This window comes from Megascapheus bottae, chromosome 15 (assembly GCF_031878675.1).
Source record: "Megascapheus bottae isolate mThoBot1 chromosome 15, mThoBot2.hap1, whole genome shotgun sequence".
Lineage (NCBI taxonomy): Eukaryota > Metazoa > Chordata > Mammalia > Rodentia > Geomyidae > Megascapheus > Megascapheus bottae.
Window position 1 is genome coordinate 25,005,769 of NC_143523.1, and position 27,688 is coordinate 25,033,456.

Here is a 27,688-nt window from a genome sequence, read left to right on the forward strand (position 1 = left end):
TAACTTACCACATGTCTTCATTCTAATACACAACTAGTTTATATACATGAATATCATGATTCTTCAAAATAACATTTCCCACAAATTCTATTCCTTAATTTTTACTCAAAGTAATTATAGTCAAAAGCAAATACTCTTGTAGCAGTTTTCTCTGGTTTAAGAAAAATTCTTCTTGAAATACCAAATGGCTATTTTGAAATTTCAAGTGGATGGTTTTGAAATAATGTTAAAAGATTCAACCTCTTACACAAAGTTAATTTGTAAGGTTTTGATTTTTCAAAGACAAAGTTTATCAAACTTAAAAACTTGCAATTCAGAAAGTATGCCCAAGGGGAATTGTTTTATTAATGAAGCTTAAAAGGGAAATTTTTCAGAAAGCATGCTAGACCTGCTATGTTTTACAAAATTCTACAGAAAATGTTATCATTAACACAGAAAGATAGCACTGAATATTCAACTAAAAGATGGGCAGTACCTCTGGCACATTTGTCTTCCATAAAACAACCAAGCAGAAAATACTTCCCATTCAGAAGAAGGAACACAGTGACTTTAACCACATAACACAGACTTGGCAGTCAAGCTTAAGGTGACTCTTAAACAAAGGATTCATTTATACAAACTCCAATTGAACTGCTACATACATTCTTAAACAACTCAAGTATTTTTGTTATATAAGTGAGACCCAAATGATGTGGGACCCTGCTGACTTGTATCTAGAATAGATCACAATGAGAGAAAAGCTTTAAAAATAAACTATGTAACATAGACCAAATGATATTTTCAGGCTGAACAGAGGATGGAAGAAAAACGGAAAGGATAGATTCTTGAGAATATCAAGCCAGGCATTTTATAAGTCAGTAGAGGAATTTCTTCAGTTTGAATGAAATTAAAAAGTAAGCCGGATAGGTTTAGTTTATGTATATCCACTTGCTCTTTTGTTATCTAAATAAATTTTCCTCATATTGATTAGTCTAAAAGGTTATGTCCACATATCAAATAATTTAAAATCGCCAAAGTTATTTTCCATCAAAATGAAGTTGGTTTTTGGGTGCAACAATTTTCTAATATGGTGTCTTATATGGTGTCATTAAAATCTGGCTTTTCTAAATTGTCATAAACATGCACAAGTGAGAATCAGACAATTCTTACAATAAAATTAGGTGGTCAGAGAATCTACTTTAGTCCACTAAGAATTATCAAACTCTTAGAAGACTGTTATCAATCAACATATACAAGTCCTATTTATTAATCAAAATGTACACATTCTGAACTGCCAGAGTTAAAACTGCAGTTCAAACCAGCAACCAACAATCCAAAACCAAACCAAATCAAACCAACAAATACACAAGTAACACACATGCACACCAATCCCCCTAGAAATATGAAGTGAAAGATTGAAGCCAAATTTTCATTCACCAAACTTTAGCACAAATAATATTGTCTTTACAACTAAGCAGCAATTATTTTAGCTTGGGTTTCACATTCCAAAACACTTCATAACAGAAAGCTCAAAGATATATTCTTGCCACATTTATGGTTATTTACCATTTACACTAAATTGATAAAACTGATCTGTATACTCCAATTCTAGACTGCATGAATAAGATTTTTGCTTGCTAAGTTACATTACAAGATCCACCTGTAAGATTATCACACAAAAGGATTAGTTTTTTAAAACTTGCACAAGGGAAACTGGCTGATTCAGTTTTGATGAATTACCTACACAAAACTGTGGAAGGCTACAAATGTTTTCCCTTACCCGTTCCCTTGAGTACTAGAGCAGCTTGGAGAATGGCTCAGGGAAGTGCTGCCAGCACATGGACTTTTCTTAGTGGATAGATCAAGTACACCGTCTGTAGAGACACAAATAAACACCTGAGGATATTAAAAATAGGAGCTAGGGGACCTGAATATACTAAAAACAAAAAAAAAACCAACCTTGTTAACTAAACAGATATACAAGATATATAAATGAGTTATAAAATATAAATTATGGTATTTTTCTTCTGAAGTACAATATTTGGCAAAGCATGTTATATCTAGTATCTCCAAGTATTACCTGTTTCATCAACAAGGCAAAAGTACTACGTTAGAGAAGGTTCTAAGGTATAGTAAGATATTGAAAACTACAATTTACATAGCATCAGGTTCTATCCTACAGTTATGAGACTTTGTGTATGTGTGCATGTGCACACTGCTCCAGGGGTATGGGTGTGAACTCAGGTCTAGGCCTTATTCTTGACCTTTTATACTCAAGACAAGTACGCTACCACTTGAGCCACAGCACCATTTCTGGCTATATATATCCACACACACACACACACACACACACACACACACACACACATTTTTTTTTTTTTTGCTAGTTGTGGGCCTTGAGCTTTCTCAAGACTAGAACTCTACTACTTGAGCCACAGCACCACTTCTGGCTTTTTTCTATGTATGTGATACTGAGGAATCGAACCCAGGTCTTCGTTCATGCTAGGCAAGCACTTTACCACTAGGCCAAACTCCCGGCCCCTACTTCAGTTTTTTTTTTGGGGGGGGGGGGGGAAGGAGGGGGCCAGTCTTAGGCTTGAGCTCAGGGCCTGAGCACTGTCCTTAGACTTTCTCAAGGCTAGAGCTCTACCACTTGAGCCTCAGCACCACTTCCAGCTTTTTACTATGTATGTGGTACCAAGGAATTGAACCTGGGTCTTCGTGCACAATAGGCAAGCATTCTACCACTAGGCCAAACCCTAGGTCCTACTTCAGGCTTTTTACTGAAGAATCTATATTATAGACTTTTTTTGCCTGGGCTAGCTCTGAACTGTAGTCCTCAGATTGCAGCCTCCTGAGTAGGACTATAGGCACAAATCACCGGTGCCTGGCAATACTTCATTTTCCTTTTTTTTTTTTTTTTTTGCCAGTCCTGAGGCTTGAACTATGGTCCTACACACTGTCCTTGGGCACTTTTTGCTCATGGATAGCACTCTGCCATTTGAGCCGCAGTGCCACTTCTGGCTTTTTCTGTGTATGTGGTACCAAGGAATTGAACCCAGGTCTTCGTGCATGTGAAGCAAGCACTCTACCACTAGGCTAAACTCCCAGCCCTGGACAAGTTTTTTATAAATAAGACAAAAATTACTTTAAATATGATTATATGTACATACTACCAAGATAGTCTGAAATTAAATTTATTGTTTATGGTTTAAACTTGTGTGATAATTATTCTTTAGAAATCACTTACAAAAACTACATACATACATACATATATATATATATATATATTTAGATTTAATGTCTTGAAAACATCGACTAAACTTCAAACTTCCACTAATAAAATTTATAAAGGCAATATGTTTTCAAATTAAGGTTAAATACTGGTGGGCAAAAATTAAAGAGCAAAAACAAACAGTACAAATAAAAACCTAGAAATGTAACCTAGAAGTTAGATTAAATCATAAAGTCATATTAATATATAAACTGGAAGATTTCTTTTCTCTTGAAGCTATTATTAATATATACATACAGGTACTACAGTTCAAATTCAGGGTGTCATCCTTGCTAAATAAGCACTCTTGTGATGGGAGTTTTACAGACTTTTCTGCACAAGCTGGCTTCAAACTGTTATCATCTGAATCTCAGTTGTTTGGATTATAGGCATAAACCTAAGGTACCATCTCAAAGCTACTTTTTTTCCTTACAGACTTATCTAGAAATAAAATCTTATAATCGGAATAGTATTTCTCCCCCCTCCCCACTCCCTGGGGCTTGAACTCTGGGTTTGGGGGCTGTCACAGAGCTCTTCAGCTCAAGGATACTGCCCTATCCCTGGAGCCACAGGGCCATTTCTGGTTTCCTGGTGGTTAATTGGAGATAGAAGTCTGATGGACTTCCCTGCCCAGGATGGCTTCAAACCAGATCTCAGCCTCTGAAATAGCTAGGATTACAGGCATGAGCCACCCGTGCCTGGCTCAGAACAAATTTTTTTTTTTTTTTTTTTTTTTTGGCCAGTCCTGGGGCCTTAACTCAGGCCCTGGACACTGTCCTTGGACACTTTTTGCTCTGCCACTTAAGCCACAGCTCTATTTCCAGCTTTTTCTGTGTATGTGGTTCCAGGGAATCAAACCCAGAGCTTTGTGCATACCAGGCAAGCACTCTACCACTAGGCCAAACTCCTGGCCCTCAGAACAATGTTTAAAGCTTTCATTCTGCCCCAATTTGACAGAGCAGTATTTCTACATTTAGGCTGGCTAGTCAAAAATATTTTAGTTAAAAATAATCTAGAACCTACTACAATTTTTAGACATAACTCTCTATTTCAGAAATAAGCATGTAACTAAATTTGTAAATTGAAAAAACTCATACTCATAGTAAGTTTTGCATTTAGGAGTCATAAGTACCTCTAAAACTACAACAGCATCTTACAGAAGTAGTATTCTATTAGACATTTAAAAAGTAAATGTAGGGGCTAAGTGTGTAACCTAGTGGAAGCCCTGGGTTCATTTTAAGCCCCAGGAGTGGCTGGTGATAGATTAGATAGATAGATAGATAGACAGATAGATAGATAGGAGAGAGAGAGAGAGAGAGAGAGAGAGAGAGAGAGAGAGAGAGAGAGAGAGAGATATGGATGGATGGATGGCAGGATGGCAAGTGCAACCAGGGACTGGTGGCTCATACTACTCAAGGATCTAAGGATCCAGGTTTGAAGCCTGGGCAGGTAAGTCCAAGAGACTCTCATCTTTAGTTACCAACACAAAAGCTGGAAGCAGAGCTGTGTTTCGAATAGTAAAATTTAGCCTTGGGCAAAAAAGCTCAGAGCATCCAGGCATTGAGTTCAAGCCCTAGGGCCAGTAGCAAAAAAAAAAAAAAAAAAAAAAGACTGTGCCTAGCATGCACAAAGACCCAGTTTGATCCCTCAGTACCACACAAACAGAAAAGGCTGGAAGTGGTGCTGTGGCTCAGGTGGAAGAGTTCTAGCCTTGAGAAAGCCCAAGGACAGTGCTCAGGCCCTGAGATCAAGTGGGGGGGGGAAAAAAAAAGAGGGGGTGGAGGGGAATGCACTGCTTAGAATATTTCCAAAAGGATGAACTTAAGTTAAAAACAAATCATTAAGGAAATAGTTTAAAATTCTGCTTAATTAAGTCTGTACACTATAATGTCATCATGTAGTTCAATTCATCTTTTAAAAAGCATGTTGCCAATCAATACAACACACCTTTTAAACTATTATAAGTAGTGAGGCCAGGTGCTGTGGCTTAAGTGGCAGAGCAAAAAGTGTCCAAGGACAGTGTCCAGGGCCTGAGTTAAAGCCCCAGGACTTTAGTGCCCTGGCTGGCTTTGAACCGTGATCCTCAGATCCCAGCCTCCTAAAGTCTGCTGAAACTCTTATCTACAATTAATCACCAGAAAACCTGAAATGGCAATGTGGCTCAAGGGGTAAGAGTGACACATAGCCTTGAGCTAAAGAGCTCAGGGACAATGCCCAGGCCCACAGAGTTCAAGCTCTACAACCAAAAATGAATGAATGAATGAATGAATCACTGTTAACTTTTATTACTAATACCTTAAATATATCTCTATCCTGTCATTCTATTATAAACCTGAAACCTGATGTGATACCTAGAGTAAAGATGTTAAATGGAGCTAGTCATGGTGGCTCATGCCTATAATCCTGGTTACTCGGAGGCTAAGATCTGAGGATTGAGGTTCAAAGCCAACTGAGCACTAAAGACCATGAGACTCATCTCCAATCAACCATTAGAAAACCAGAAGTGGTGCTGTGGCTCAAGGAGTAGGATGGTATCCTTGAACTGAAGAGCTCAGGGACAGCGCCTAGGCCCAGAGTTCAAGCCCCACGACTGACAAATAAAAAGATGCTAAATGGATACTAAAATTCTCTATAAAACAGAAAAGATACATACAACTTGTGAACAGGATAACCAAAGGTACACTAATCAATGTAAACACAAGGGTAACTAGAAGATCTCCTATGTAGGAATCACTCAAAACTTAAGATATTTTGTCTGTTATAATACTGAAACAAGGAAGAGGAAAACAGGCACACAGATGGACTGACACAGCCTATCAAAGAATACATTTTTATTCAGCTTTTAAAAAATGCATTCTTGCCGGGCATCAGCAGCTTATACTTATAATTACTAGCTACTCAGGAAGCTAAGATCTGAGGATCACGGTCCAAAGTCAGCCTGGGTATCTCCAATAAACTCTTCAAAAAAAGCCAGAAATAGCACTGTGGCTCAAGTGGTAGAGTACTAGCCTTGAATAAGAAGAGGCTCAGGGACAGCATTCAGGCCCTGGGTTCAAGCTGAGGTGGAAAGTGGGGGGGGGGGGGGGGGGGGAGAAAAAGCTTAAACAATGCCAGTCCAATAAAGATAAAATTTTCATAAATTACTTAGAGATTTCTACCAGATTGTTTCTGTATTTTCTTCACCCCCACACCATTTTTTTTACCATTTAAGTCTACTCATTTTTCTGCATATTTTTTTTGCAAAATTTCTATGACAGTAAAATCCAGGCACCTATAATCCTAGTTACTCAGGAGGCTGTGATCTAAGGATTGGTGTTTGAAGCCAGTCTGTGGGACTATTATCTCTAATTACCACCAGAAAACCAAAAGTGGAGTTGTAGCTCAAAGTGGAAGAACTCTAGCCTTGAGCAGAAAAGATCAGCAACAGTGCCCAGGTCCTGAGTACAAGCCCTAGAGCAACACAACAACAACAACAACCCAATTGCTGTCAACACCATAAATTTACTATTATTTCTAGTGATTCAAAGGCTTAGTTGAAATGCTCACTGAAATCATCTCTCTGAATGGTCAAATGAAATCACAAGCAACAAGAACGTGTAAAGTATCCAAAGATAACAAGTTCTGCAGAGGCCCAAGATTCCTGTGCTAAACAAAACTGATATAACCTCTTAACCTTGCCTCTAATCTAGAGCTAAGTCTTTCTGTATTCATAAAACACTGAATACACTTAACCTATAGTGGGTCCTGCTGTCTTTTATTTCTAACCCTGGTGATTCTTTAAAACTCCACATAATACACATATCCCTTTATGATCTCATTTACAGAGTATAATTCCCCCAACAAGAAATATTTTTTTCAGATAGACACTAATTGTAGAGCCTTGAGAATAAAAGAAGCAATCTACTTTTTTGTAGTTTTTTTTTAATATGGGTATGATAATATTTGGAAAGTGCTTATATTAACATCATTAGTATATACCACCTGAATTGTATTATCTATCATGATTAGGAATGCTGCTGAGTTGAATTCTTAAAACTGTTATCTGGCCAGGCATGGTTCATGTCTGTAATCCTAGTTATTCCGCAGGCTGAGATCTGAGGACTGAGGTTCAAAGCCAGCCAAGGCACACTAAACAACATGAGACTCTTATCTCTGATTAACCACCAGAAAACCAAACCAGAAGTGGTGCTGTGGCTCAAGGGGTTAGGGCAGTAGCCTTGAGCTAAAAAGCTCAGGAACAATGCCCAGGCCCAGAGTTCAAGTTCAAGTCCCATGACCCACCAAACATAACACACATATACACACACACATGCGTGTGTGTGTGTGTGTACATTATCTGGTTGGATGCTGCTGGTTCACAGTTACTCAGGAGGGTGTGTGTGTGTACACATATTATCTGGCTGGATGCTGCTGGTTCACAGTTACTCAGGAGGGGGGTGTGTGTGTGTGTGTGTGTGTGTGTGTGTGTGTGTGTGTGTGTGTGTGTGTGTGTGTGTGTGTGTGTGTGTGTGTGTGTGTGTGTGTGTGTGTGTGTGTGTGTGTGTGTGTGTGTGTGTGTGTGTGTGTGTGTGTGTGTGCGCGCACATATTATCTGGCTGGATGCTGCTGGTTCACAGTTACTCAGGAGGCTAAAATCTGAGGACAGGAGTTCAAAGCCAACCCAGGCAAGAAAGTCTTTGAACCTGTCTCCAGAAACTTAATCACCAGAAAACAGGAAGTGGCGCTATAGCTCAAAGTGGTAGTTATTATGCCTAGAAAAAGAGCGCAGGGACAGTGACAAGACCCTGAGTTCAAGCCCCATGACCAACCAAAAAGAAAAAAGAGTGTGTGTGTGTGTGTGTGTGTGTGTGCAAGAGACAAGGTCTCACTATGTTACCCAGTTCAATCTCTTGGCCTCTGGGCTCAAATTCCTCCCACCTCAGTCATCCAAATAGCTGGAATTATAGGTGCATGTCACCATGTCCAAATAGAAAAAGTTTTGATTTTATTGTATCTAGTGCCCTACTTGTAAAATAATTTTTTTCTCCCCAAAATAAAGTTTAGTGATTGGACAGAGGAGACCATGACATCAAACCATACCTTGTTCACTAGGTTCTGACTGAGACTTTCTGACAGTAAGGTCCAGAGGTGAGTCTTGGTCAGCCATGAGAAGTTTGCTGAGCACAGGGTTCTGAGTAGTTGCAGCCGTGGGAGAGGTGGTGACTGGAGATGCTTTCGGCAGGCTTTGGTTCTTTGTGCTATTGGGCTGGCTGGGGTCCTGAGTAGAGCTATTTTTTGAGGTATATTCAGCAGCAAATTGTTGGATCATTCGCTGCATGATCTCACGGGCCACTAGGGGAATATTGGGGTCGGAGACCCAGGGACTGTCTGTAAACAAAGATTTATTTACTTTTAAAGTGGGATAATACATTTTAAAGAAAAAAAGAAAAGAAAGATAGCTATGAAGAAACCATAAAATTCCATTTTCTTTTTTCTAAAATCCAATATCCTAAAAATAGTATTCCTTCTTTGACTCTGAGTTATAAGTTGAAAATAATTTCCTAAAAGCATTCCTAAACATTTTCCTCTGCTCATGATTTGAGATTTTTTTTTTAAAGGGCATAACATATGGGTAAGAATCACTTACCTGATCAAAAAATCCCCAAACCCTCTCTTATAAATTAAATACTCCCCTGTTAAATCTTTATCACATGTTACACCCAGAATTATCCTTAATCCCCATATTTTTCAAGAACGGGTTACAGAGTTCATGAGTGGTTAAAAGTTACTTCTTGTTAAAAAGTAGAGGCAAGGTAAAAAACAAAATAATAAGATAATAAAGAGATACTAAATTTTTACATTCATGACAGATGAAGACATGTTTAGAGTTTAATGTACATGAAAATCACTTTTTTTTAAAATAGAAACAGATGGATGGGTTCTTTCCCAAGAAAGAGTTTCTGATTGAGCACTTCTAAAATAGGTTCAAAAACTAACATTTCGAGCTGGGAGTTTGGCCTAGTGCTAGAGTGCTTGCCTAGCATGCACGAAGACCCGGGTTTGATTCCTCGGTACCACATGTATAGAAAAAAGCTGGAAGTGGTGCTGAGGCTCAAGTGGTAGAGCTCTAACCTTGAGAAAGTCCAAGGACAGTGCTTAGACCCTGAGCTCAAGCCCAGGACTGACAAAAATAAAAAAATAAAAACTAACATTTCTTTTTTTTCTTTCCATTTTTAAAAATTTTATTTTATTATAGGGGTAATGCATAGAGAGGTTAGTTACATTCATCAGGTAGGGGTGATACCCCTTCTGTGTTTCTGTGCCCCTAGCCCTCCCATCACCCCTCAAGAACTTACATTTTTCTAACAAGTTGCCTGATACTGCTGGGATTACAATTTAGTAACCCTGGTCTAGGAGTCAAATCTCAACACCTAAAGAAAGACTATGTGTTTTCCGTGCGTTTTTTATACCCTGCCAACAATTAACAGTAAGGTAATGAAATAAAGTTACTGAGTTCTAGTTATAAGTTAAAAATAATTATCATTAATTTTTAAGGACTAAAAGAACCTTCAAATTCAAATGGAGTAAGACCAAAGGAAAAATTACTTATATTAATATAGTACCTTCATACTTAAATAATTACCACACTAGCCAATCAGGGAGATGAGGTTTTTTTAGAATAGATACTACATCTGTTTACATCTATACATCTGATCCTTTTTAACTTTTTTTTTTTTTTTTTTTGCCAGTCCTAGCTTTAACTCAGGGCCTGGGCACTGCCCTTGGGCTTTCTCAGGCTAGAGCTCTACCACTTGAGCCACAGCACCACTCCTGGCTTTTTCTGTGTATGTGATACTGAGCAACCAAACCCGGGTCTTTGTGCATGCTAGGCAAGCACTCTACCACTAGGCCAAACTCTTGGCCTATACATCTAATCTTACCTGGTATAAAATGTCTATTCAATTGAGCTAAGTAAAAAATGCAATAATAAAAAAATCACAAAATAGGGCCAGGTTCCATTCCTCAGTACCACATACATAGAAAAGGCTGGAAGTGTTGCTGTGAGTCAAGCGGTAGAGCTCTAGCCTTGAGACAGTCCAAGGACAGTGCTCAGGCCCTTAGTTCAAGCCCAGGACTGTCCTTCCCCCCTTCACTCCCCAAAAAAATCACTAGTGCTTTTAATAATGAGAAAAATGTGGGAAACGGATTCTGTTTCATGGTAAAGTGCATGGACATGTTTAAGGCCTATGGGTCTATTCTTCCCACCAGAATGCTGGAAGGGGAGGAGAACTGAAAAAGAGAAAAATGTAATCTAAACTTGTACATATGGTTATCGATAGAATTCAATTAAAACTATTCCTCTGCAGTGGCTCAGGCCTGTAATCCTAGCTACTAAGGAGGCTAAAATCTGAGGATCAAGGTTCAAAGCCAGTCAGGTCACTAAAGACCATGAGACTCTTATCTCCAATTAACCACTAGAAAATTGGAAATGATGCTGTGGCTCAAAGGGTAGGATGGTAGCCTTCAGCTGAAGAGCTCAGGGACAGTGCTCAGGCCCAGAGTTCAAGCCCTACAACCACCACCACCACCAACAACAACAAAAACCCCAAAACAAAAAACCCATTCCTTTGATATTAATGTTCTATCTGTGCCCAACTCCCACCACAACACTTCCAAGGCTTTTTTATACGGTAGTTCTTAAAAAAGCTCAGTTTGGTAGGGGGAAGGAGGGCACAGAAATGAAGGGACAAAGGGTGAACAAATGTAGAAGTGGTACTCACTAGATATAGACACTATGCAGAAATGAAACAACTTGTGGGGGGGATGGGGGGGATAGGACAGAGCAAAAGGGTGACATTGTCCATAAAGAAACACACTCATGGATCAACAAGATGTGGTATTTATACACAATAGAATTCTATGCTGCTGTCAGAAAGAATGGCATCGCCCAATTTGTAAGGAAATGGAAAGACTCAGAAAAAATCATATTAAATGAAGTAAGCCAGACTCAAAGGAACATAGGCTCGGTTTTCCTCATTTGTCATAATCAGTAGAAACCTTGGGCTCTCCTAGCAGAGATTTACAATAGAACAAAACCTAGACACATAAGGCCATATAGTATGACGCTAAATGAAAGGAATTCCAAGATATAGAAACAAAAGCCATATAATGAGTGATTGTTGTCCTTAATGTACTATGTTATCTCTCATCTCTTTTGCTGTCCCTTGGTTATCTCATATTGTTACAATTTTTCATCTTGTAATCTGATATATTGGATATATGTGTATTTGGTTATTTGAAATCGAATAGGGAAGGGGGGAAAATGGGATGAGGAGCGGAGGTGGGGGGAGGGAAATGGGGACCAAGACATGATAAAGGCTATCAATGTATATGAAATAATGCTTCCTCTATCTGGTGAATATAATGTAACCCTTCTATTAATTACAATAAAAATACATAGAAAAAAAGAAAAACTGTAACCAGGGGTTGGGAATGTGGCTTAGTGGCAGAGTGCCTGTGTAGCATGCATAAAGCCCTGGATTCAATTCTTTAGTACCATACACATAGAAAAAAAGCCAGAAGTGGTGCTGTAGCTCAAGTGGTAGAACACTAGCCTTGAGCACAGAGAGGCTCAGGGTCAGATCCTAGACCTTGAGTTCAAGCCCCAAGACTGGTAAAAAAAAAAAAAAGGAAGGGAGAGAGGGAGGCAGAAAGAGAGGGAGAAGTGAGGGGAGAAAGTAATCACTCTGCACATCACCTCTATAATGATTTTTAAAAGAAATAAATCCTCAATTTCCTTCACTTTAGATTTTACAGCCTTTGCTTTGCCTTTTCTAGGCAAATACCAAATACTTTGAAGCCTAGGAGATTGATTTACAAAGTTAAAGAAAAATGAATTGACTTTTGTTACTGTTAAAACCTCAAATCACCATAATATACAAACAGCTTAAGCCCACAGTAGCTACCTACTTAGAGGGTTAAGATACAAGTATTATGGTTTCCAAGCCAGTCAAGGCTAAGCAAAGCTAGAAATGGGAGTGTGATTCACATGGTAGAACTCTGGTCTAGAGTAAAAGAGCTCAAGGTACCAAGTTTATTTCTTAATTAACCTCAAGAGGAGAGGCAACAGTGGCTCTTGCTTATAAAAGATAACCAAGGACACTAAGAAGTATTTATACTCCTTCTGATAAATGCTAATGTTTACCAATAAAAATATTCAATTAAGCCAGGTGCGGTGCCACATGTCTACAATCCTAGCTACTCAGGAGGCTGGGATCTGAGGACTGTAGTTCAAAGCCAGCCAGGCAGAAAAGTCCATGAGACACTTATCTCCAATTAACCACTAGAAAACTGCAAGTGGGGGGCTCGTAATGTGGTTTAGCAGTAGAGTGCTTGCCTAGCATGCATGAAGCCCTGGGTTCGATTCCACATACACAGGAAAGGCTGGAAGTAGTACTGTGGCTCAAGTGGTAGAGTGCTAGCCTTGAGGAAAAGAAGCCTAGGAACATTACCTGGCCCTGAGTTCAAGCTCCAGGACTCCACTCTCCCACCCTCCAAAAATTCAAAAGTTCTTATAATGCTTTCAAAAACATTTCTTTTGCACGCTTTATCATATATTACATTAAAAATCCCAGGAAAAGGGCTGGGAGTTTGGCATAATGGTAAGAGTGCTTGCCTAGCATGCACAAAGACCCAGGTTCGATTCCCTGGTACCATATACATAGAAAAAGTTGAAAGTGGTGAAATGGCTCAAGTGGCAGAGTACTAGCCCTGAGAAAAGACCAAGGACAGTGCTCAGGCCTTGAGTTCAAGCCCCATAACTAGCAAAAAACAAAACAAAAACAAAAATCCTAGGAAAACTGGAAGTGGCTCTGTGGCTCAAAGTGGTAGAGTGCTAGCCTTGTGTGGGGAAAAAAACAAAACAACTCAGAGATAGTACCCAGGTCCTGAGTTTTAAAAAAATAAAAATGAAAAAACAAAAAAACTGGGGCTGGGAGCTTGGCCTAGTGGTAGAGTGCTTGCCTTGCAAGCACGAAAACCTGGGTTTGATTCCTGGGTACCACATACATAAAAAAGGCTGGAAGTGGTGATGTGGCTTAAGTGGTAGAACTCTAGCCTTGAGAACACATAAGGAGTGATCAGGCCCTGAGTTCAAGCCCCAAGACTGGATAAAAAAGGAGGGAGGGGCCAGGAATATGACCTGGGGTAGAGTATTTACCCAGCATGCAGGAAGCCCTGGGTTCTATTCCATGGTTCCACATATACAGAAAAGCCTGGAAGTGGTGATGTAGCTTAAGTGGTAGAGCACAAGCCTTGACAAACCAAGGACAATGTCCAGGCCCTTAGTTCAAGACCCAGGACTGGCTCATCATCCTCATCATCATCATCATCATCATCAAAAACAAAAAATACAGAATGCTAGGAAACCCAGGATTGGCAAAAGAGAATGAAAGGGGGAGGGGAAGAGGAAGGGAGGGAAAATACCATATATTACTTTAGAAAGATTTCTATGCATTAGATTTTTTTATTAATGGTTCTTGAACTTTCCATTTTACCCTGTGCAAGATATGCTTCAAATGATAGGTTATTTACAATTTTTATGTATTAGTGATACGCTTTTTCCATGGAGGGTTTAAGACTATATAGTAAAAATGATAAATTCACAAGTATTAAGCAAAATAATATATGAATATGTAACCTAATATTAAGAAAACATTATCCTTTTTAAGTTTGATGAGTGTATTCATTCTGACATAAATTTTATAAGCATAACCATGGCTGTAGAAACAAAGAAGTGAGTCAGATAAAAGCAACAAGTCAAGGGCCGGGAGTCTGGCCTAGTGGTATAGTGCTTGCCTAGCATGCACAAAGACCCAGGTTCGATTCCTCGGTACCATATACATAGAAAAAAGCCAGAAGTGGTGCTCAGGCTCAAGTGGTAGAGCTCTAGCCTTGAGAAAGTCCAAGGTCCAAGGACAGTGCTCAGGCCTTGAGCTCAAGCCGAAGGCTGACCAAAAAAAAAAGCAACAAGTCAAACCAAAATAAAAATATAGAGAAACATGTAAATTCTATACCATAATTTTAAGATACAAATTTTAAGATGTATTTTTTTTCCTTTTTTAAAAATTATTGGGATAATGTATAGCATAGTTACTTTAGTCAGGTAATGCGTACACTGCTTCTCAAACCTTGATAATCCTTCTTATGCCCCCCCCCCCCCCCCCGCAAATGTAACTTTTAGAATAGTATCAACTTTTTAAACTTAAGTAACCAGAGTAAGCTGAAAAGAGATAAGATTATGATAGTAGCAAAAAATATATATTTTATTTATTTATGTGGGCTGGTCCTGGGGCTTTGAACTCAGAGCTTGGGAACTATCTCTAAGCTTATGTACTTTCAACTTGTGTGTGTGTGTGTGTGTGTGTGTGTGTGTGTGTGTTTATGTACTTTCAACTTGGGTGTGTGTGTGTTTTAACTTATTCTACCCCTGAGCTACACACTTCTACTTTCAGCTTTTTTTGTGTTTAATCAGTCCGTAAGAGTCTTATAGACGTTCCTGTTGGGAATGGCTTCAAATCTGGATCCTCAGATCTCAGTCTCCTGAGTGGCTAGCATTACAGTGTGAGCTACCAGAGCCTGGCTGGTAAAGGTATATTTAAGACACAAATACAAAAGGCTAAATCCAAGCTTCTGAATTAAAGCATCCTTAATATGAAAGGCTCAGAAATACAATTTTTTTTTTTTTTTTTTTTTTGCCAGTCATGGGCTTGAGCTCAGGGCCTGAGCACTGTCCTTGGACTTTCTCAAGGTTAGAGCTGTACCACTTGAGCCTCAGCACCATTTCTGGCTTTTTTCTATGTATGTGGTACCGAGGAATCGAACCCGGGTCTTCGTGCATGCTAGGCAAGGTCTCTACCATTAGGCCAAACTCCCGGCCCCCCAATTTTTTTTTGTAAAATCTTAAAATCACTATAATAAACAAATCAAGCCAAGGGTTGGTGGCTCATGCTTATAATCTTAGCTAACTCAGGAGACTGGATTCTGAGAATCATGGTTTAAAGGCAGTCCAGGCAGCAAAGTCCATGAAATTCTATTTCTAATCAGCAATAAGCGAGAAGGGAAAGTGTAGCTTAAGCAGTAGAGGCCCAGCCTTGAGGGAAAGAGCCAGAGGAAAGCACAATCTCTACAAAGGAATAACTCATTTTCTGAGCATCTAAGGCCTGTATTTAAATAAATATACAAACCTACATTACATGCAATTCCAGACAATTCCTATTATTTAAAATCTATTTACCTTGAAATAAATTCTAAGGCAAGAATTCCTCCCTCCTAGACATTATGTGCAAACTTTATAGGACAGAAATTATGTAAAGAATTTTGCTTAAGATTGACCTTAAAAATGTCCCATAAACGAATAGACAAAGAATGGTTCCTCTACAAAAATCAGGGAGTCACTTTTTCAGATTATAAAGCTTGCTGTAGCATCACATGAGAATAATCATATTTATCTTTCTACCTATATACAGATTAATTGGTAGATGGGGGAATATATATCCAAAAGGAGTTGTAAAGGTGTTTTATTTGGCAACAAGGAGATAGTTTTAAATGTGAAATAATGTCAGGCTCACACCTGTAATCCTAGGTACTCCGGAGGCTGATATCTGAAGATCATGGGATGAAGCCAGCCCAGGCAAAAGCAAAAGTCCATGAGGCTCTTATCTCCAATTAACCACCAAAAAGCCAAAAATTTAGCCATGGTTCATGGAGTAGAACCTTAGCCCTCGGCAAAAAAGCCTAATGACAGTACCTAGACCTTGAGCTCAAGCCCAGAACTGCATAAAAGACGAACATCTGTAATAAAACAGTCAAAATTTTCTATAACTAATAACTATTCTGAATATAATTTTGAAATTAGGGAAACTTGGCAGGAAAAGGTGAGATTTATACGCACTTGGGAAATTTTAAGTCAGAAGGTATCAGTAAGTATTAAAATACAAAAGAGGTATGGTAAACATTTGATATGCCAAGGGATCTAATGGAAGGAAAAAATATACAACAATCTCTGTGCATTCCTAAATTCGGTATGACATTACTACCTCATATACCCTTTTGAAAATATTAATCATAGTAAGCAAAAGAATATTCCATAGGAATGAGTTACATATAAAGACAAAGAATAAGCCAGGTGCCTGTGGTTCATGCCTGTAATCCTAGCTACTCAGGAGGCTGAGATCAGGAGGATCAAGGTTCAAAGCCAGCCCAGGCACAAAAGGACCTGAGACTCTTATCTTGAATTAACTTCTAGAAACTGGGAAGTGGGGCTGGGTTCAAGTACAGGGTGATAACCTAAAGCAGAAGAGCTCAGGTCAACGCCCATGCCCAGGGGTAGGACAGCAGCCTTGAGCTGAAGCACCCTATGATCCACCCCCCCCCAAAAAACCAAAACAACAACAAAATATATATATATATAATATATATATATAAAATCAATGGGTCTTGCTAAACAAGGACAATCTCAGTAACTGGCAGAAAACATTTTTGGGTTTTCCTATTATTTGCTGGTACTGGGTTTGAACTCAAGGTTTTGCTTCCTTGCTCTGACGGCATTCTGCCACTTCAGCCTCACTTCTAGCCTAGCGTTTTGCTGGCTTTTTTTTTTTTTTTTTTTTTGCATGTATGCTTTTTAGGGGCTGGATGCTATTCTGTTTCCCCCCTCTCCCCCACTCAACAGTTTGAGCTCCATTACTGGAGTTACTGGCACACGGCTTTTGCTGGCTATTTTTATTTGTTTGTTTGTTTGTTTGTTTAGGTCTGTCATGGGGCTTGAACTCTGGGCCTGGCCATTGTTCCTGAGCTCTTCAGCTCAAGGCTACTGCCCTATTCCTTGAATCAAGCCCCACTTCACCCTACCTCTTGAGCCAAGCCCCACTTCTCGTTTTCTAGAGGTTAATTGGGGATGAGTCTCAGGTCCTTTTGTGCCCAGGCTGGCTTTGAACCTTGATCATCAGATATTAGCCATCTAAGTACCTAGGATTACTGTTGTGAGCCACTGTGCCTGGCTTTTGCTGGCTATTTTAAAGGGGAATTGAGTGGCTCCAGTGGCTTACATGTATAATTAATTCTGGCTAATCAGAGAAGTCTGAGATCTGAAGACCACGGTTCAACACCAGCCAGGGCAAAAAAGTCCATGAAATTCATATTTCCAATAAACTACCCAGAAAAGGCTAGAGGTGCCACTGTAGCTCAAGTGGTACAGGTACAGTGCTAGCCTTGAGCAGAGGCTCAGAGATAGTGCCCAGGCCCTGAGTTCAAGACCCTGGACTGGCAGGTGAGGTAACTCACACCTGTAATCCTAGATACTCAGGAGGCTGAGATTTGAGGATCAAGGTTCAAAGCCAGCCTGGGCACAAAAGGACTTAAGACTCCTATCTCCAATTAACCTCTAGAAAATGGAAGTGGGGCTTGGCTCAAGGATAAGGCAGTAGCCTGGAGCTGAAGAGCTCAGGGACAATGCCCAGCCCAAGTTCAAGTCCTATGACTCACCAAAAACAAACAAAAAAAAAACAAAGAGAAGTTGTTTTGAGGACCTGCACCTTCTTTTTTGTTTTAATTTTTTACAAGACTGCAAAGCAAAGTAAGTCCAATTATTTGCTAGAAAAGGTTTTTTAAAATATATTTTTATTATAATTAATAGTAGGGTTACATTATATTAGCTAGATAGAAGGTGCATTTCAAGGGAAGTATTTCTGGAGTTTAAACTCAGGACCTCAAGCTTACTTGGCTGATGCTTTACTACTTAAATAACATTCCCAATCTTGTTTTCAGAAAGAGTCTCATTAGGGCTGGGAGTTTTTCCTAGTGGTTAGAGTGCTTGTCTAACATGCACGAAGACCTGGGTTTGAGTCCTCAGCACCACATACACAGAAAAGCTGGAAGTGATGATGGTGTGGCTCAAGTGGTAGAGCAAAAGAAAGGGAAGGAAGGAAGGAAGGAAGGAAGGAAGGAAGGAAGGAAGGAAGGAAGGAAGGAAGGAGGGAGGGAGGGAGGGAGGGAGGGAGGGAGGGAGGGAAGGAGGGAGGGAGGGAGGGAGAGAGAGAGGTGGGGGGGGGAGGAGAGAGAGAGAGAGAAAGAAGCATCTCATTACAGCTATAAGCCAAGGCTGACTTGGAACTCACAATCCTTCTGTCTGTCTCATCCTCTAGGAGTTTGCTAGGGATAAATTACAGCAGGAACCACCATGGAAAACTTTTAGAAACTATTGCAGTAATATACACAACTAGAACTAGAGGAAAAGTTTAGCTAGGAAACATAAATGCATTCCAAAATAATTTCTCAAAAGTAAAGAGTGATAGCTAGTGATAAATTCCAGTAATCATATAGGTACTGGGAAGACTCGAGAGAATTGTAGTTTGAAGACAACTTGGGCAGAAAATTTCAGGAGACACTATCTCAAAAAGGGGGGTGGGGGCAGGGACAGGGGTGCCTCATGCCTGTAATCCCAGCCATTCAGGAGGCTAAGATCTAAGGATCAAAGTTCAAATCCAGCCTGGCCACAAAAGGATCTGAGATTCTTATCTCCAATTAACCTCTAGAAAATGGGAAGTGGGGCTTGGCTCAAGGGTAGGGCAGTAGCCTTGAGCTGAAGAGCTCAGGGACAGCACCCAGGCCCAGAGTTCAAACCCCATGATCCACAAAAAAGGAAGGAAGGAAGGGAAGAAGGGAGGAAAGGAAGGAAGAGAGCGAGCGAGCAAGCGAGCGAGCAAGCAAGCAAGCAGAAACTATGTTAGCTGAAAGCAAAACTGATTTCTCTACAAAGATTTGTCTAAACATCAAGATTCTGTTATTAGATCTTTTCCGTATTGAGGAAGGAAGAACATGGGGGGAGGAAGGAATGGAGAACTCAAGTTTTCTTTCACCCCCAGCACTGTTTTGCTCTATTTACATTTCAGGTGTTCTTTGGCTGAGCAAATTTTTTTCAAATTGTAATCCTTCAGATCTCAGCTTCCTTAGTAGCTAAGAGTATAGGAATGTGTCACCCAACCTTGAGCTCTTTTCTATATTTTAAAGGTAATATAAAACAATGCCTTTCTTGGAAAAAGAAAAGTGGAAAGAATGTAAACAAGGGAGCTATTAAGTGATTCATCAAATGTGAAAGAAAAAAATAAGGTTTCATTATGAGTAATTTTGCTAAAATAATTTTGCCTGAGTGAAATAAGATTGTATACCAGTAGAAATACACACAAATCTAACTGTAAGATATAACTATATTCTCTATATAAATGAAAATTTAGGTTGGAATTACCACTTCACAGTTTTCAAGTTGCCAGTGGCTAAAAGAGTAACTCTCTCTCTCTCTCTCTTTTTCCCCCCAGTCCTGGGGCTTGAACTTAGACCTTGAGCGCTATCTTTGAGCTTTCTCAAGGCTAGAGCTCTACCACTTGAGCCACAGCACCATTTGCAGCTTTTTTAATATTTTAAGTGGTACCAAGGAATCGAACCTGGGTCTTCATGCATGCTAGGCAAGCACTCTACCACTAGGCCAAACTCTTAGCCCACTGTTTCTTTTTCTTTTTCTTTTTTTTTTTAATTGCCTAACAACATGCAGAACTACTGAGACCTTATAACTTTCCTTTCCTGATAAATTGTGTACTAGTTAACTAAAACTCATTATCACTTCAGAGAAAAGAATGACAGATTATCACTCCAAATTTAACTTGATCATAGAGAAAACAAAAGTACATTATCAATTAAAAACACTTTAGAGCAACTTTTAAAACAATTTTGAAATTGAGGAGAAAGACAAACATGCTAAATGTCATCTGTCACAGAAACCAACCTTTTCTATGAAAGACCGCATTGAGGAACTCTTCTGCTTGTCTCTCGAATCGTATGACTTTTGCGTGTTCTTGTTTAAGCAGAGCTTCTTGCCCAGCTCCTGAAGTTGGTTCATCCAGACCAACTAAGTGTCCCTGAAAAAATATTTGGTGAAATATTTATACAAATATCTTTCCCCATTCAAAATCAAAAGTATCTATGCATAATTAAAGACAAGTACTTACAGCAATAAGACAAATTAACCTAAGAATAATATTTTAAAAAGCTTTAAACCAGGATGAAATTGGTCTCTACAAAAGGATAAAAGCAAAATTAGTGTATATGTCTGACTTGGGTAGATTTTATCCACGCTTTACAATTACATGTTTTGTTTAAAATGTACAGGTATTTTAACTATACTAGAAACATTCCTTGAGCAGTTAGTATTTGACTTCATTAAAGAAAGAATTCTTAGACAAATCAGTAAGGGGTCTCTGGGTGCTGTCCCTGAGCTCTTTAACTCAAGGCTAGTGCTCTATCACTTTGAGCCACAGTACCACTTCCAGTTTTCTAGTGGTTAACTGGAGACAAGAGTCTCAAGAACTTTTGTGTCTGGGCTGGCTTTGAACCATCACCTCAGATCTCAGCCTCCTGAGTAGCTAGGATTACAGGTGAGAACCACTGGTGCCTGGTCAGAAAAATGCAATTTTTCCCGCCCCCAGTCCCAGGGATTAGACTCAGGGCCTGAGCATTGTCCTTGGGCTCTATCACTTGAGCCACATCACCACTTCTGGCTTTTTCTGTGTATGTGGTACTAAGAAATGGAATCCAGGGTTTTATGCATGCTAGTCAAGCACTCTACCAGTAGGCCACTCTCAGCCCAGAAAAAATGCTTTTTTTTTTTTTTTTTTAATCTAAAAACCAATCTCAGCCAGGCACTGGTGGCTAATGCCTGTAATCTTAGCCACTCAGGAGGCACAAATCTGAAGATCCTTCTACAAAATCAAGACCCCCACAGTAAAGTCTTGGAGTCTCTTATCTGAAATTAGCACACACACAAAAAAAGCCAGAAGTGGATCTCTGTGGCTCCCTCAGTAGAGAGCTAACCTTGAGCAAAAGTTCAGGGACAGCAACCAGAAATGAGTTCAAGCCCTAGGACTGGTGTACACACATACAAAAATTCAATCTCACCAGGCATGGTGGCTCAAGCCTGTAATCCTAGCTATTCAGGAGGCTGAGATCTGAGAATCAAGGTTCAAAGCTGGCCTGGGCACAAAAGGACCTGAAACTCTATCTCTAATTAACCTCAAGAAACTAGGAAGTGGGGCTTGGCTCAAGGGTAGGTAGCCTTGAGCTGAAGAGCTCAGGGACACCGTCCAGGCCAAGTTCAAGCCTGATGACCCACAAAAAAAAAAAAAAAAAAAATCAATCTCAAATTAAAGATAATTTGAAAAAAGAAAAGCCAGGTGCTAGTGACTCATGCCAGTAGTTCCAGCTATTCAGGAGGCTAAGACCCAAGGAACTGTGGCTCAAAGTGGTAGGGTACTAGTCTTGAGCCACAGGGACAGACCTAGACTCAGTTCAAGCCTCATGACTAGCCAAAAAAAAAAAAAAAAAAAAAAAAGACTATGTACTCTAAGAGTTCTAGAGGTTCCATTTTAACTAATGGTTGGTACACTAAATTTGCATGTTACTCCAGATGAAGAATAGGAAAATCACAGTCCAAGCTGACATACATGAAGTAAGACTTTACCTCAAAACAACAAATATAAAACTAGAGTGGCTGATTAAGTGGCAAAGTGCCACCTATCACCCCCCAAAACTGAACTAGATAGAACAGGAGCAGAGTTCAAGCCCCAGTGCAGTGACATAGGTAGGTAGGTAGACTGGATGGATGACCAATATAAAAAAGCAAAAGGGCTGATGGAGAGGCAATGACAGCCAGACAGGCCAGCAGGCAGGCAGACATAGAACCAATATATAAAAGGACTGGGGGAGGCTCAAGTGGTAGAACATCTGCCTGATAAGTGCCAAACTCTAGAGTTCAAACTTAAATACAACCAAAAATATTGAATGAACGAAATTTCATATATTAAAGATACTGGAAGCCAGCGTTGGTGTCTCATGCCTGTAATCCTAGCTACTCATGAAGCTAAAATCTAAGGAATAGAGTTCAAAGCCAGCCTAGGCAGCCAAGAAAGACCATGAAACTCATCTCCTATTGACTACCAGAAAACCAGAAGTGGAGCTGTGGGTCAAAGTAGGCTAGCCTTGAGCAAAAAAGCTCAGGGACAGTGTCCAGGCCCTGAGTTCAAGTCCCATAACTGACAAAGGAGAGTTGGGGGAGGGGAGGGGAGAGGGTGAGGAGGAAGGAAAGAGGGAGATGGAGAGTGAGGGGGAGAGGGAGGAGGAGGGGGGTGGTAAGAGGAGAGGGAGAAAGGGGAGGAAAGGGAAGAAGGGAGGGAGGGAGGGAGGGGGGGAAGGAGGGGGGGAGGAAAAAGGAAGGAAGGATGGATGGATACTAGATATCAAATGTCCTATCAAGAGAGCTATACTATTTCAGGTCTTATAAGCCACTCATAACCTCTAATACATACTTCCATTTGGTATTGTCTCCCTCCTCTTTATCCCTCCTTCCATCTATCCCTCTCCCCTACCCCTTCCCTCTTCCTAAAAACAACTCTTTAATTTCAAGGCATTTAAAAAATAGTCTAAGCTGGGCTCTAGTGGAGCACACACTGTAATCCTAGCTACTCGGGAAGTTAGGATCTCTTGGGGTTTATTGTTTGAAGCCAGCACAGGCAGGGAAGTTTGTGAGACTCTTATCTCTAATTAATGTTCAAACAGTAGAGCATTAGCCTTGAGCCAAAAATTCAAGCCCCAGTTCACATGGAATATGCACATGTGGCATCCACGTGCACACGCGCACACACACACACTTTACAAGGGAAAAAAAAAAAAAAAACTTTAAACTGTTGATCTCCTGACAGAAATGTTCAATTTATCAAAATAACAAAGCAAAATTGTATTACCGTGGAGGTTAGTTTTCAAGACAATAAACTGACAATGAAATTAAAGTGCTAAATAATAAAGGTGAACACAAAAGTTTCTTGTCTAATTTTGTTGTACCATGGTTCAGATGTGTTGAGCCATAGGTGCAGATTTCCTCTCTAAAGGAATTTTGGAAAGGTAAAATGGCCTAGATTTCTGAATACAAAAATAAAGAATAACATTTGAAATCCAATCCTGTCTAGATGCCTCCTCTGTGCCTGAAATCTCAAACTTTAAGTATTATTCTTGTAAATTCAGAGGGCATAGAAAATCTAGGAATGAGAAGAATTTGTGCACATGCAAGTTTTGTAATAATTATGCTATAAAAGACTGGGTCATGAACTTAGAGGTATTACTAAGTCTACTAACCTGTGACTTATTGACATTTCAAGCAATGAGCTAAATAGAGCTGACAAGATTCTACTCAATGATTTAAACATCATTTTCTTACAACTTATTATTTTAAATGCCAGCAAGTCTCTGAGAAAATGGTTTCACTACTTTATAACCAATATATTGTAAGGGCAGTTATTTAACAGTGAATCTAACTTGACTTAAATTATTGGTCTTTAAATGAAGTATAAACTTTGCTTAATGAAAGTTTTTGCTATATGTCAATGTTGCCTTTAATTTTAGTAAGATTATCAAGTTAATGAATAGGAAAACAAAAGCCTGAGGCTTAAGGCTGAACATGAACCAAGTGTAAATATAGGGTTCGAAACGCACAATTATAGCAAGAATGACTCAGTTATCAGCAAAGATCTGTCAATTTTTTTGTTGTTTTTGCCAGTCCTGGGCTTGGGCTCAGGGCTTGAGCACTGTCCTTGAACTTTCTCAATGCTAGTACTCTACCACTTGAGCCTCAGCACCACTTCTGGCTTTTTGCTATGTATGTGGGGTACGGAGGAATCAAACCCAGGTCTTCGTGCATGCTAGGCAAGCACTCTACCACTAGGCCAAACTCCCGGCCCCAATCTGTCAATATTTTTTGTAAAATTAAACCCAGAAGGGTCAGGAGTTTGACCTAATGGTAGAGTGCTTGCTTAGCATGCACCAAGACCCAGGTTCGATTCCTCAGTACCACACACATAGAAAAAAGCCGTAAGTGGTGCGGAGGCTCAGTGGTAGAGCTCTGGCCTTGAGAAAGTCCAGGGACAGTGCTAAAGCCCTAAGCTCAAGCCCAGGACTGGCCAAAAAATAAATAAATAAACTCAAAAGGTAAGCAGAAAATAATTACTATTTTACTTGTTAAATGCTTGTTTCTATAATCAGCATTTTTAATTGGTAACTTTAGTCCATCCATCATATAGGTACAAGCTATCTAAAAAACACACATGCAAGCCTCAGCCATTGTTAACAGGAAGGGTTTCTTATGTTTTTACTTGTTTAGAAACAAAGGTTTATATTATCTCCATCTTCTCTCCAAAGGCCAATCCATTGAAAGGTTTTCTGGAATTCCTATTTGCTCTCCATAATTACTATGTTCTCAGCTGCATTTTCCAGGTAACAATATTATACAGGTTTATATCTTGCCTTCATTTATACTCCTATATTGCATTTTACCTACACTACTCTGAAGAATACTCGTTTTATAATGTGCATTATCTATTTCTTATTCCCTCCACTAGAGTATGTAAATTCCTTAAAAATAATATGTGGGGGGACCGAGAGTTTGGCCTAGTGGTAGAGTACTTGCCTAACACGCACAAAAACCTGGGTTCAATTCCTTGGTACCACATACATAGGAAAGCAAGAAGTGGTGCTGTGGCTCAAATGGTAGAGCAACAGTCTTGAGGAAAAGCCCAAGGACAGTACTCAGGCCCTGCGTTCAAGACTCAGGACTGGCAAAGAATAATAATAATAAATATTATTATATGGGTGCGGGAGTGTGGCGTGGTGGTAGAGTGCTTACCTAGCATGAATGAAGTCTTGGCTTTGATTCCTCAGTACCACATACATAGAAAAAGCCATCAGTGGCACTGTGGCTCAAGAGGGAGAGTATTAGCTTTGAGTAAAAAATGTCTAAGGACAGACACTATCCAGGTCCTGAGTTCAAGCCCCAGGAATGGCAAAAAAAAAAAAAAAAAAATCTGTATCTTGTCATTGTAACCATTCAGCACTATTATTTCTCCCACACTGTTTTTTTAATATTATAAAGATGTTGATCATCTAAAATGATTTACAGATTTAATGCAATACAAATTCAATCATGCTGAATTTTTTTTGCGGGTGCAGGAATAGAAAACTCACCCTAAAATCTATATGGAAATCATCTTAAGAGACCTCAAATCAAAATAATCATTTAGCGAGGCACCAGTAGCTCACATCTGCCACATCAGCACATCAGCTACTGAATAAGTAAGTGTCTGGAGGAGGATGGTGGTCCAAAGCCATCCTGGGAAGATAAGTCTAAGACTTCATCCCCAATTAATCAGCCAAAATCTAACTAGTAGAGTACCAGCTTAGCAAAAATTAAAGCACTGGTACCAGCACATACACATAAAGAATAAATTGTGTGCATTATGTGCATATGTGTGTGTGTGTGTGTGTGTGTGTGTGTGTGTGTGTGTGTGTGTGTGTGTGTGTGTAGGGGGACTGAGGACCCTGAGCTCCATTGGCTTGCTTTTGCTCCAACTGATGAGTAAATTAGACAGAGAACTGGGATAATATATGAGTGCACATAAATTTTCAAATTTATCTTCAATTAACCACCAGAAAATCTCCAATTAACCACCAAAAAAAAAAAAAAAAAAAAACACGGAACTGATGCTGTGGCTCAAGAAGTAGGGCAGTAGGGGTGTGTGGGGGGGGGAGGGAAATGGGTACCAAGACATGTGAAAGGGTATCAATGTATGTGAATTAATGCACCTTCTATCTGGCAAATATCATGTAACCCTTTTACTAATTACAATAAAAAAAATAAAATTCAAAAAAAATGAATAAATAAATAAAAAAAAAGAAGAAGTAGGGCAGTAATCTTGAGCTGAGGAGCTCAGGGACAATGCTCAGGCTCAAAATTCAAGTCCTAGGACCAACTTGAAAAAAAGAAAAAACAAAACAAAACACTTTTCAGCATGTTATAACTATATAAACCATTACCAGCATAAAATGGCTCTTCCCAAAATTAATATGAAAAAAACAACTGCTCCTTCTACTACAATTCCTACTTAATGACTTACAACTATAGTAACTACAATAAGCTAATAATATAGACCATTGATAAACTTTATTGGTAGTTTTATCATGTTTTCTAGTTTCTCTTTTTTCAAAATACATTAAATTTCATGTAAACACAGACCCCAGCCACAGTAATAACTTCTACATGAAACCATGTCACAAAAGAACACTAAATTGGCTACACAAAAGCTTTCAGATTCTAAGCACTTGCCAACAATCATCAACACTGGTATAATGGCTATGCATGGAAGAACAAAGAAGCATATGGCATAGTCCTATCTGCAGCAGCTGGCCATGTAGTCAGAAACACAAAATTCAAGTTTTTTCAGAAAAGGAGGAACAAAATAAGGTAGAATACTAAGTCACAGTATTTACTACAAATATTGAATTAAATGTGAAAGATGAGACAGCAATAGCAACACAGGTGTACCATGTATAGAAATCACAAAAATAACTAATAACTTAGTATCTTAATAACTAAAGCAACTTCATGCTGGGATACAGATTTCTTATTAGGCAAATCTGAAGACTAAAAACACTTGCAAAAAACCCCAAAGTTACTCTCAAATCCTTTATTAAGAAGGTATCAAGCCAGGAGTGGTGGCTCACACTTGTAATCCTAGCTACTCAGAAGGCTGAGATTTGAGGATCATGGTTCAAAGACAGCCCAATCACAAAAAGTCTGAGAGACTTGGCAATATGGCTCAGGGGTTGCCGGGGCCTACCGGCAGCAAATTGGGGTTCCTGAAATAGGGGGCAGGGACTGGAAAAAATAGAAGAGAGACAAACACATCGGGTCCGAGAGGTCTGCAGCCCAGGTAAAAACTGCCGCCTGGTTTTCTTCTCCACTCCAGGCTCATCTCCCTTCTTGAAACCCAGGGAACTTCCAGGTGTTACATTCATATGGTAAATCTCAGGTCATTTAAACAGAGTAAGGCCAGAAAACAATAAGACAATAAAGCCATTGTCTGATGCAAATCAAGGTTCAGCTTGATTCCACTCTGGCTCCCAACAAGGGGGTAGGAAAGTAGCCTTCAGCTGAAGAGCTCAGGGATAGTGCCTAGGCTCTGAGTCCAAGCCCCATGACAGCAAAAAAAAAAAAAAAAAGAGGGGGGTATCATACTCTCTTATCTTACACTCAATCAACTGAATGACTCAACTTTTTTTGGCCAGTTCTGGGGCTTGAACTCAGGGCTTGTGCACTGTCCTTGGGCTTTCTCAACGTTAGAACTCTACCACTGCGAGCCACACAGCACCACTTCCAGTGTTTTTCTATGTGGTACCTCGGAATTGAACCCAGGTCTAAGTGCATGCTAAGCAAGCACTCTACCACTCAGCCAAACTCCCCGCTCTGACTCAACTTTTTTTAAAAAGACACTAAAATACTATGGTAAATAATAATTTCACAAGATT

The 27,688-nt window shown here is 39.5% G+C and overlaps 1 protein-coding gene across 4 annotated transcripts in view; it reads right to left on the reverse strand.

Annotated features, from left to right (window-relative positions):
• Positions 1–27,688, reverse strand: part of Lcor (ligand dependent nuclear receptor corepressor) — an 85,845-nt gene that overhangs the window by 29,877 nt on the left and 28,280 nt on the right. For 3 of the 4 annotated variants that reach the window (XM_090346156.1, XM_090346154.1, XM_090346158.1), the window contains 3 exons: positions 20,070–20,202; positions 8,333–8,620; positions 1,760–1,853 (listed from right to left, as the gene is read on the reverse strand). In XM_090346156.1, the coding sequence (XP_090202282.1) occupies positions 1,760–1,853; positions 8,333–8,570 (332 nt within the window). In that variant the 5' untranslated portion in view covers positions 8,571–8,620; positions 20,070–20,202. Of the gene's footprint in view, positions 1–1,759; positions 1,854–8,332; positions 8,621–20,069; positions 20,203–27,688 lie in introns of those variants that run through there. The other variant, XM_090346157.1, reaches the window with a different exon arrangement.